The 12,606-nt window shown below is 43.2% G+C and overlaps 1 protein-coding gene across 2 annotated transcripts in view; it reads right to left on the reverse strand.

Annotated features, from left to right (window-relative positions):
- The window catches only part of lrrc75a (leucine rich repeat containing 75A), a 150,782-nt gene extending 141,823 nt beyond the window's left edge, over positions 1-8,959 (reverse strand). Inside the window, exon 1 of one of the 2 annotated variants that reach the window (XM_074678972.1) lies at positions 7,489-8,959. In XM_074678972.1, coding sequence (XP_074535073.1) covers positions 7,489-7,740 — 252 coding nt within the window. In that variant the 5' untranslated portion in view covers positions 7,741-8,959. The remainder of the gene's footprint in view (positions 1-7,488) is intronic. The other variant, XM_074678971.1, reaches the window with a different exon arrangement.
- Positions 8,960-12,606: the final 3,647 nt, after the last annotated feature.

Here is a 12,606-nt window from a genome sequence, read left to right on the forward strand (position 1 = left end):
CTCACAGTCATGCGTTCACTTCCCAGCAGATATTGTATGTTGCACTGCGTTTCTGTGCAAACAGAAGTTTTTTTTTTTTTTGAATAACATTGGAGATGCTGAGAATTAAAGAAAGGCAACTGTATGCAGAGCCCGAAACAAATTTAACCAGTCTTTGTGGTTTTCCCTTTCTTTCTGTTGCCAGAGAAAAAGTCTGTGTTTGTCTAATTGGGCTTAGTTATTTAACAAAATATGATATTAATGAGAAAGCCATTATGTGTGTGAAAACATCATTTTTGGGGGGATAAAACCACTGCACAGACAAACAGCATCTTAATATTTACTCTACAATGTAAAGCATGTTGAGGTAACCCCCCCTCAAACACATGAGAATATGCTGAGATTTTACCTGCTTGAACAATGTTTTTATATTTCTTTCTTAGCTGCTGGCTGCCAAGTGTGCGTCAGCCCCATAGGATTGCATCTAAATCAAATAAATTAAACTAATTACTATGCACATATTAATAATTTTAATTTATTAAATTAAAACAGATTGTCCCCTTTATGTTATTGAAATTGCAAAGGACAACATTTATACTCACACATTGACCCAAGCAGCAATGTTCTCCCATGCTGCCTCCCTCTCTTGCAGCTGCAGCTGTGTTGCTCTCTTTTTCTAATAACATGTTCACACTCTTCATGTGAGCGTATTTGCTTGAATTGGGGTGAAAAACGCAACCCTTCTCCTCTCTGTTGCCATGTTGTTCATTGAATCTGGGCTCGCAGAATCTGGGCTTTTGCGGACAGCAAAAGAGACAGCACAAGAAATGGCACCACAGGCAGCACCACATACAGCACCACATACAGCACACAAACAACACAAGAGAAAGCACAATAGACAGGAACACAGAGAGAACCATATACAGCACAAGAGACAGCAAAGGAGACACAACCACCAACAGCACCATACACAGCACTTTAACAGCACCACAAAAAGCACAAGAAATAGGACAAGAGACAGCACCAAAGAAAGCACCACAGACAGCACAAGAGACAGCACAAGATGCTTTTGATTCAGTAGATCACAAGGTTCTTTTAAGCAGACTAAGACACCTGGTCACCCTCTCTGGTAATGTCCTCAAATGGTTTAGCTCTTATTTCACAGATAGAACATTTTTGGTAAGTTTGGACATGTGGTCCTCAAAGATTCATGAAATTAACTGTGGTGATCCCCAAGGCTCAATCTTGGGCTCCCTACTTTTTACTTTATACATGCTCCCACTGGGAAATATAATCAGGAAGCTTGACATCACTTTTCATAGCTACGCTGAAGACACGAGGGGTGAACAATTAATCGGTTTTAAACCGACATTGCAATGTAATAGGTTGCAATTTTCAAATCGCACAGGCTGCGATTAAAAAAAAAAAAAGTGTCATGTACACAGACCTGGAGGAAGTATAATAACTTGTACTTGTGTTCCCTTAAGACCAGCACCACCACCCCACCCCCCCCCCCCCCCATGAGCTGCAAAGCTCCATCCAGTAGAATGATTGTGGCTGGCAGAGCCATACCCCATAATCACTTTGTTCTGTATGGTTTGTTACTCTTACTGACAATGGGAGGTCAGTAAATTTTTCCAGTGTTCCTTTTTCTTTTACGTTCTAGAAATGCAAAAAAAAAAAAAAGACTTCTTTAAATGTCAACAGTATCTTTTGCTGTGTCAGTCATACTCTAAAATGACTTAAAACTTGTGTTAAGTGAACAATATAGAAGATAAATGTCACCTCTAAAAAATTGTATGCTAAATCGCAATCGCAATATTGGTCTGAAAAAATCGCAATTAGATTATTTTCCAAAATCGTTCAGCCCTAGAAGACACACAGCTGTAAATATCCATGTCTCCTGATAATACAGGGCCAAATGATGCCCTTTTTAGTTGTACTTCAGAAATTAAAACAAGGCTGGCAGAAAATTTCCTACGGCTCAACCAAGACAAGACTGAGGTTTTAGTTCAATCCAAAGGCTCAGGGAGAGAAACTTGTCAAAATTACAAAAACTGTCTTAAGATCCTTCAAAACAGGTAAAAAAAAATCTGGGCATTGTTTTTGACTCTGAGCTCAATTTTACTCCACATATAAAATATAAAACAACAACAGGATTTTACCATTCAAAGAACATAGCCAGAGTCTGCCCTTTTCTCTCCCATGTTAAGACAGAGACACTAATGCATCCTTTTGTTTCCAGCCGTATTGACTATCGTAACGCCCCCCTTCCTGCTTCCAAAAAGATATATCTCAAACTTACAACTTTTAAAGAACTCAGCGGTTCGTGTGCTGACAAAGACCCGGAGGCGGGCACATATTATAACGGCGTTAAAATCACTGCATTGGCTCCCTGTGTGTTTTAGGATGGATTTTAAGGTTCTTTAAATAGTTTTTAAGGGGATTCTTGGACCTTCTTATCTTTCAGAATTGCTTTTACCATATGAATCCTCACAAACCCTGGGATCCTCTGGCACTGGCCTTTTAATAATCCCCAAAGCCAGAACACAAGCTTTCGGTGAGGCATCTTTCCAGCATTATGGACCCCATCTGTGGAATAGCTACCGGAGGACCTAAGGGCAGCAGAGAATGCTCATATTTTTAAAAGCAGGTTTAAGACCCACTTATTTCATTTGGGTTTTATCTATCTTCTTTTATCTTATATTTGTATTTACCTGTTGTAATTAATTATTCATTTTATTTATTACATAATTCATATTTTAGCACTTTTATTATTTATTAAATTTATTAAGCAAAATAATTGTATGTCTTACTTTATATCTACTGTAGTTTTATGGTTTTGTACTAGTTTTTATTTCATACCTCCAGCAGTGTTTCCTCAGCAGGAGGCCCTGTGCACTGGGGTCTGCGACTGGCTCTCTGCGCTGGGATGTCTCTGCCTTGTGGTGAACACCAACTTGGACAGGTAAGGGGGTCTAGCAGTGCTTTTCTGCTGTGGGCCCCCTGCTGAACTGCAGCAGAGTGGGCGCTGGGTGAAGGTGCCCTGAAGGTGCCCTGAAGGTGTGAGTGTGTGTGTGTGTGTGTGTGTGTGTGTGTGTGTGTGTGTGTGTGTGTGTGTGTGTGTGTGTGTGTGTGTGTGTGTGTGTGTATGTGTGTGTGTGTGTGCGCGTGTGTGTGTGTGTGTGTGTGTGTGTGTGTGTGTGTGTGTGTGTGCGTGTCTGTATTTCTGTGTGTGTATCTGTGTGTGTGTGTGTGTGTGTGTGTGTGTGTGTGTGTGTGTGTGTGTGTGTAGGTTGGTGGGTGTAGGGTTAGTAGGCGTCTGTTTAAGTGTGTATGTGCTAGGCCGGGGTCTGGGCAAGGTGGGAACGGTAAAGGGTAGTTTGTATACACAACACAACACAAACAACACCAAAGACAACAGCACTGACGGAACCACAAAAAGCACCACAAACAGCACCACAGAGAGCACAGGAGACAGCATCACAAACAGCACCAAAGACAGCACAACAAACAGCACTACAGACTGCACCACAGTAAGAACCATGAACAGCACCACAGACAGCACCAGAGAAAGCACAACACACAGCATCACAGACAGAACCACAGAAGGCACTACAAACAGAATCACAGAAGGCGCCACAGACAGCACCACAAACAGTACCTCAAACAGAACCAAACACAGCAGCACATACAACACAAAAACGGCAGCAAAGAAAGTACCACACACAGCGTCAAAGACAGCACCACAAACAGCCCTACAGACAGCTCAAGGGCTAGCAACACAGGCAGAACCATGGCCAGCACAAGAGACGGCACAATAGAAGGCCCCACAGACAGCAACACAGACAGCAGCATAGATGGCAACATAGACAGCAACACAGACAGTACTAAAATTGGCACCACAGACAGCAAGTGGACAGAACCATAGATAGTCAAAGAGAGAGCACGAGACAGCACTACAGAAAGTAACACAGACAGGATTTATACTCTCAATTCTGCAGCAGGTTTATGTTTTGCTCATACCACCAAATGTATTCATTCATTAACTGAAGGATGTCCTTAGCTAAATGTCACATGGAAAATGGAGATTATGGGCTGATAACACAGATCAAGTTCCTTTAATTCTTATTAACACCTGCATTATTAGCACTGCAAACAGTGCACAAGCACGATGAAACCCAGAAATACTCACTTAAAGTTTGATAACTGTGTTAAAGGCCTCGAATGACAGGGGGTGTAATCCACTAAGTGTTGATAGAGTCCTCAGAGCTGACCAAAGATCAGCAGCTGTATTTGAAGCCATAATGGATGAGGTCTGACGGGGAGCAGATAACTCTGACTACAAGTGTTACACCGAGGTGGCTGAAGGGCCCTCTCAGTGTGGGTCTGGCCTCTGGAGGCAGCGGGGCCACAACTTCATTATCACTCCTTGGCATGATCACTTACCTCAAATCAAAACTAACCCCCAATATTCTGCACTGTTTTGTAAGTGTTTGCGTCTGTGTATATCTCTATATACGTATACACATATTCCTAAAGTCGTCGTTGACGTGCTCACTGTTGCTCATGATTTCTCCAGTTCATTTCTCCACAGGTGCTTCTTGTGATTATGATGTCAAAGACCCAAGGATACTGTATCTTTTCAGGCTCGGCAGCTGGTTGTTTGGTTCTCCTGTCTGTAGTCATTTTCTCAGTTGTTGTGGTTGCTCTTTACTGTTGTTCTGTTGTTCTTCTCTCCCTCTCTGTCTAGTCTCTTCTCTCTCTACACTAGGCTTGTCAAGAGTGTAACCTTTGGTAAAAAAAAACAAGCGCCTTTATTCGAAGTTCCTAACGGCTGTAGCCGGAAGTGTCGTATCCATGTTTGTAGCTTGACACAGGGAGAAGGGCCATAATATAACAGAAGGAGTTAGCCTGTGGCTGGCTTCCTCAGAATCACTGTGTGGACCAGGATTCATTGATCAAAAAGAGCAGTCACAACAACAAGAAGCAATACTTTGGTACCAAGTCGGTACTAAGATTCTGAAAATGTGACGGTACTGACTTTTCCAGATCTGGCTGCTTCTTTGGCGTTGTTTTTGGCTGTAAATGAGCGATTACCTGGCAACCCTCACACGGTGCTGTTCATGTGACTGACTTACTTGCTAGGCACCGCCCTGTTGACTATGGCTGCCTTTTGTAGCAGCTCTCTCTTCTTTGTCAGTTTCTTGTAATTTTTTCGTCTCATCTTCGTAATCTTTGTGTTTGGAGTGGATCATTACTTTGTTTGGCTCATCTGTTGGTCATAGACACAATTTTTTTTGTGGCTTCAGCGATATTTTCACTACTTTTTCTCCTGTGTTTGTCTGGAGATCCTACATGTAACCATGGCTGCATTGTTTACATGTGAACTCAGCTGTTAGCAGCCCGTAGCATGTCAGTGCTAACTGGTGTACGGCCCACAAGGTGAGGAGAAGGAGGTGAGGATGATGGGCTGGTTCTCAGGTGTGAGCTAGAAAGTGACAACATGGACCTGTCCTTCCATCCATCGTTCCATTGGGAATGTAAGATCTATCTCCAATTAGATGGACGAGCTAGCTGTGATAACCCAGCAACAGAGGGAATACCAGAGGGCAGAGTAGCATCATGCTATTCACAGACATGGCTAACAGAGCTAACACCAGATACCAACGCCATATTGGAAGAACTTCACCTGATGTGAGCAGACAGGATCCAGGAGACAGAGATGGAGCATGACTGAAGAAGCTCAGTCCTGGACCCTGTGGAGGTGGAGGCTGGCTGAACTGGACAATGATGGACAAGCTGTCAGCATCTATTGTCTCATGGACCTTTTTGCACTTTCTTTCTTTTGTTTTCTTGATAGCTGCTGTGACTTCAATTTTGTTGTACTTGTTACAATGACAACAAAGTTATATTCTATTCTATCATTCTACCCTGCTAAGAACAACAGCACATGCACATGGCTCGTCAACAACAGCTGCCCCTCAATTAATTGAAAAAAAAACAAAAAACAGCCAGAATTTGTGTGAGGAAGTATTTTGGATTTGAGGCTGACGAGGACGGATTGGTTATTGATCCTGAAAAACCTGTCTGCAAAAATGCCGCCACCGCAGCACGGCGAAGAAGAGCAAAACGTCCAATTTGGCAAAACATTTAAAAGGCAAGCATCCAGACTTGCACAGATAATTTAAGGTGAGTGCATTTGAATCCAGTTGTTATCATTGTTGCTTCTATCTAGGTTTTAAAAAAGTTTCACCACCATGTCAGTAAATTGCTGCTCTCTCTCACTCTGTGTGTGTGAGTGTGTGTGAGTGTGTGTGTGTGTGTGTGTGTGTGTGTGTGTGTGTGGGGGGGGGGGGGGGGGGTGCATGTGTGTCTGTACGTGTCTATGTGTGTGTGTTAGTATTGCCTCTGCTGTTCCCATGCAGTCATTAAGCTATACCTAAATCTCAATCTTCTTTTCACAGTATAAGCCAGAGGAGGACAGTGACATGGACAGGCCAGGGCAAAGCCAGCATCAATATACACAGCCATCAATAACGGGACGCTTTTCTGAAGCACAAAAAATATGACATAACTAAAGCAAAGACATTTGATAGGGCAGTTACTGGGATCATGTTCCTATCTAAAGCGTGGATTCCAGAAAATGCTTGAAAAGTTCAACCCTAGATACGAGCAACCAAGTAGAAATTATTTTATGTACTGTACTTAAAAGCTAAATGCACAGTATTTTGTTATTGTTTATTACTTGAGGGCTACATGCACATTGTATTTTATTGTTTAATACTTGAAGAGTACATGCCACTGGTTAAGCATTTTTTATTTTTGAAGGCAACATGGCATGTTATTTAGTTTAATAGTTGAAGGAATACTTGAAGGCTACATGCACTTTATTTTCTGTTTTATACTTGAAGGCTACATGTAGGCTACAGTTTTAGTTTACATGTAATATTTAAGGATAATATTATTTTTTGTTCACTTTGTTCAAATAAAGGAGTGTATGTTGAACTACAGGGGATTTTTTTTATTTTTACCGTGGTATTGAGTGGTATTGAGTATTGTAGAATCTAGGTGGTATTCGCCTACTAAATTCCTGGTATCATAACAAGCCTACTCTACACTCTTTCCCTTTGTCACTGTTTATTTTCTGATATCACCTTGCTCTGGTCAAGCATAATCTTCAAACTTGGCAAAAACACAGAAAAAAATATGATAAAACACTAATAAAGACTATCATTTTAAAACTCAAGGGGAGCCTTTACACAAATGGCTCCCCCTTTGAAAAGTAAATGTGTTCTGCACAGTACAGCAGCCAGACCATAATTCTGTTGTCCTAATGCTGGACAGGACAAGTTAAAAAAAAGGGTGAAGAAGTTCAACTGCTAACCTTAATCTCTCTCTCTCTCTCTCTCTCTCTCTCTCTCTCTCACACTCACACACACACACACACACACACACACACACACACACACACACACACACACACACACACACACACTGAGCAGCTACCTGTCTGAGGGTCTTGAGCATTTCCGTGGCCTCGTCCTGCTTCCCCTGCTTGGCCATTAGCATCATCTCCTGGATCATACTGATGCGGCGCTGGTAGGGCGGGGGCGGGGTACCCCCACGGTTCAGCCGGTCCCCAGACTTCAGCATGAGGGAGGCCAGGATGTCACCCCGCTCCTTGGTGGGCGTCCGCTTCCAGCTGTGCTGTGGGCTGGCTCCTCCAGGCTCCTGGCCCTTGGTCTGTTTGGCCCCCATGATGCTGCTTCAATGTCGGCGGCGATAGAAACAAGACTGGTTCCACCACGGAGTCATACAGAGGAGGTCTGATTAACGCTGGGGACTCTCAGTACAGCTGCTCACATCTCACAAACATGGAGCACCGAGAGACGCTTCTCCTTCAGCAAAGTGTTCATGGCCATTCACAGAAACAGAGCAGTGAGAGTTCCCAGGGAGAAGTTTGAGGTTTTTACTCCAAAGAAGCAGTTTATAATCCAAAGAGAGCAGCTCAGGTCGGGAACAGGTCTGAGGATGCTGCCTGTAGCATGGCCGCGCCACACGGACAACACAAACTCAGGATCAGGAGGATACAGGAGCAGGAGCAGGCTGAGTCTGCCTGAGAGCGCAGACTGTGGCCCGCTGCAGCCTCCTATCCCGGACACAACTTCAGCACGTCTGCAGAAGATTTGCCTCCATCAGCAGCGGAATCGCCCTCCTCTGCTTCCCTCAAGGCAGCTCCCTCTGTCCTGGACCGGAGGAGGAGGAGGAGGAGGAAGAGCAGGAGGAGGACGGGAATGGCAGTAGGAAGTGGTGCATGAAGCAGGGCATGGCAATGTTTACGTCTCCTGAAGATCAGCGCGGACTCCGTGTTCATCCGCGGATGAAAGTCATGCGTAAAGCTGCAACGAGCACCGCCCGCGCCCTGCTCCGAGGCTGATTCTCCATCCGCTCCGCAGCAGGACGACAGCCGCGGCGGAGCCTCGGTCCCGGGGGTCGAGTCGAGGCTGCAGCGGCTCCGATGTTTGACCGGAGAGCTGGAGAGATTGTGGGGTGTTCCCGGGCCGGAACTGAATTATGTATTATGTATTATGCGCAGCGGGTGCACGGTAGCTCCAGTCCTCACAGGGTGAAGGAGAGAGGGAGAGAGGCTGCCGCAGCATTGCTAAGTTTTCAGTTCCTCAGTCTGAAAAACGACGCGTCACCAAACCCCGTCAGAGGAAGCAACGAGTTCAGAGCTGCGCCACGGATCACGTAGAGACACAATCGATTGAGAAGATCCAGAGGTGTTAGCATCCTACACACACCCTACCAATTGCCCTGAGTGGCTGTGCCACAATGGATTTTTCTTTTTAGAGATGAACAAACTTAATGTCAGAGAATCAAATCTCATATCTTCGGAAAAGCACAACATAAACGGTCAGCTGATCTTACCTCATGTCCTTAGTGTTTTAACAGTCTGTAGAGAGAGCTCTGTCATCTACTGGGGTCGGTCCACAGTTAACACAGCGATCCACTGGGAGATTTCAGAGCTTTTCACGCTTCCACAAGTGTACAAGCGTTTTGACACTGCTGATTGTCTTTGTCTCCTGCCCTCAGCGCCAAACAAACCACTAACTGATTAGTGATGGTCTTAGTACTAAGCTTGTTTGGCCAGCCAACTCAACAGACACCATAAGGGAAGACAGCAAGGTATTAGCTAATAAAGAGGAAGATGAGAGACGTTTGACCCAGTAACACAAAGCAGCTAAGGTATGCCATCAGATCAACCTGGGCTTCGCTAGCACCTCAGCTGAGCAGGGTCAGCCCGGAGTTCCCACACTTCCTGGGGGGTATTCCACGAAGCTGGCTTAGCTCAAAGCCTGGCTTATTTGGGTTAGCCGCGCTAACTTTAACGAGGCTTAGGGCTAGTGTGGCTTGGTAACCATGGTAAATTAGCCAGTGCGACTAGCCTGGTCTCGGGCAGGCTAAACGTCAGGCTTACCTTAGCTGCGTCTCAGAGAAGGTCCGACCGGCTTCTAAAAGACGCCTTGTGAACTGCAGGTGTCACATTAAATTAATCTATATCTGTAATAGATGATGTTCTTGTTCAGAAACATAAACTGAGACCTTTTGGTAACTTTTCTGACACCTGCTAAAAACCAAAAAGTCAGAAGGATCGTGAGGCTCCGCTTTCACGGTCCGTATTCAAACTGAAAATCAAGATCAAGTGAGCTTTTGTCCTTCAGCTCCACGGGAGGTTTCCATCCTCCCTGAGCTCGCTTTAGGACACCTGCGTGATCCTTTGACAGGTGAACCGCCCCAGTTATACTAGACTGGAATAACCGTGAGTCAAGACATGTGAGATACTAGACTGTCTGTCCATTTGGTAGGAAAGTTGGTGGCTGAGAGGTTAGAGAGTAGGGCACAGACACACGGTGATCCATGTTTTATTTGCGGCGTGGGTTCGATCCCACTTGTGGTAACTATTTGAAATAACTGATTTTCTTTCTTCTGTCACCCTCAAAGTACAGTCAACATATAACAGAATAAAGGCACAAATTGTCTTATGATATAAAAGGTGACAACAGCCACAATTTTCCATAGAAATACCTTCCTTTACCGGCGGTCCGTTCTGATCATGATGATAATGTAAAGGTGATTCCACATGGTGACATAACTTTGTGTCTTCCTCCTTATTTAAATATAGGGCACTGTATCACTGACACATCTCATCTGACAGCTGAATCATCTCTAATAAAAAAAAAAAAAAGACATCTCATCTACATGTCTTTTTCTGCTGTTTTAGTCAGTGTTTGATGAAACATCACCCCATGAAGTATATAGGCCTATATATATGAACAGCTTTAATTTAATCAAGACCAATCTCCTCTGGGCCACAGCAGTGTGAGGAGCTTCAGAGTGAGAAGAAAAAGGGTAATCAAACTCAGCAGAAACAGTCAGTGTTGATTTGACACATAAGCATGATATTCTTGAACAAGCAGCGTCTCTGGCTTTGTTAATTGCCACCGTGTCACCCTTTTATGTGATTTTCACTTTGTAGTCATCATACGACTCCACGAGGAGTGTTTTCTCCGCTGAGGGAAACGTCTCCGCTCTCGGTTTTGACATGATTTGGTCATTTCGACAATCGACACGTCGGGGCTTTTTATCTACCGCGGACGCGCGCTTAGCCGCAGCTTGGATCAGCCTGGCTTGAATAAGCGTCTCTGAAAATCAGCTGAGCCTCGTTAGTGGAACGACTTGCAGCTAAGATTAAAGTGGCCGCTTATTCAAGCCACGCTTACCGGCGATAGCCCAGCCTTATTTAGCCAGCTTCGTGGAATACCCCCCTGGACATTTTCAAAATTAAGGCTTGTTTTCCTACTCTTCCCTTCATTTCAAGCCCAATCCATGTTTAAGCCCACAAGTTCACTTGTATTCTGATCATCATCAGCAGAAATCATCACTATCTCAAATCATTACAAAAATAAAAGAAGATAAAATAAAATCAATAAATAAAAACAGGCTGATGTAAAATGATTTCAGCTTATCAGAGCTTTTTGTATTTCCTCCAGTCAGAAAAACAAAAACAGATTTTGGAAAAAACAAAACAAAACAATAGAAATGCAGGAACAAAGGCAAGCTCCTAGCTGAGCTACATGCTATACATGCTAATAGCTGCCATGCCACACTGAAGAGGAGAAAACATGATTAAGAGGCTCTACGAATGTATAGAGCTTATGAATAACCAAATGGAAAACAAAAGTTCAACATTTCAGTACTTCAGACCTTTCTCTTTTCTTAATCCTGAAAATACGAGATGCTCCATTTCTGATCTTCAGGGAGTGAAAGGGGTTATGAAAATAATTCAAACAAAAGCCCTGACGTGCCACTTTGCATGTGATAAAGATGGGCTTTTCATGTTTGGGTAAGTGCAGAGGTTTAAAAAAAATCTCTTTTCATGAATGAAAAATAATAATGTGGCATATTCAGTCTCAACACAAACATAAATTAGCTAAAAAAAAAAAAAAAAAAAAAGATAAATACTTTTAAACCACATCGTCTTACCAGAGCACTGGGTGTACACTGCTGTTTTTACATCGTGTGAATATGAACAAAAACACAGTGAAGCTTTGGACCTGATCCACACAGAGCCAGAGGGCTCAGACTGCACTGACCTCTGGTGGTTGAAATGTTCATGTGTTCACGTTAAAAAATAAATGAATAAATAAAAAATCTATAGTTCTGTTTATGACTTTGTGTTTAGAGTTAAAATTAAATGTGGTAAATATATTTTTCAGCTACAAAAGAAATTAAAAATTAATCATTTAAATTGTCTAACCTATTATTTAATTTAAACCCAACATTTGTCATGGGATCTTAAAAACAATGCGGGTGTTGCACATTCACATACAAATACTGTTTTTCAGAGGTCGTTTGAAATTAGAGAAAGAACCAACAAAGAGGTTAAGGTATTAAAACCTAATGAGATGGATAAAGACCTAAGGCATTTACTGAAGGGACCATTAAAAAAAGGCAAGTTAATATTTTAAAGTTGCAATTAGATTTTTACATCAATAGAAGCTTCATAAATCCCCACCCCCCTTTCCTTCATGGTTATCAGTTATTGGATATGGTTCATCGTCTTTAATGAACTTGGTTTATATTAAAACATATTTTGTTGAGATAAGACCTCAAGAGAAGAAGAAAAATATTCTGATGAATTACTTACACCGTAAGGATAATCATACACAGTTACAGCAGGAGAGGAGGATGCACCATGCTGAGACTGACCCAGCAAATGGAAACCTGTGCTGTGGCTTCCACCCTATCAACAAGAGTTTTTCCTGTTGGATCCACCAGGCCTGGCAACTCACAACCTGGTCTCTGGTTCACCAATTTTTCCTCCATGGACCACTTTCAGTAGGAACTGACCCCTGAAGTCCAGAGACAGTTTGGAGACTCTGACTTTGCGGTCAGAGTATCATATCCTCACACTCTCCTGCTCATCCTAGATCCAAAACAGACTTTACAGTACAAAATGCTCATCTGACTCCAAACATAACCCACCTTCTGACAGGAGCCAGCCCTGGAGCGATGATTCAGGTTGTCGCCGTCACCTGTTAGTGTTCATGAAACACTGGA

Source organism: Halichoeres trimaculatus, unplaced genomic scaffold (genome assembly GCF_033239565.1).
Source record: "Halichoeres trimaculatus isolate MK-OKI-2021-1 unplaced genomic scaffold, fHalTri1.1 fHalTri1_scaffold_9, whole genome shotgun sequence".
Lineage (NCBI taxonomy): Eukaryota > Metazoa > Chordata > Actinopteri > Labriformes > Labridae > Halichoeres > Halichoeres trimaculatus.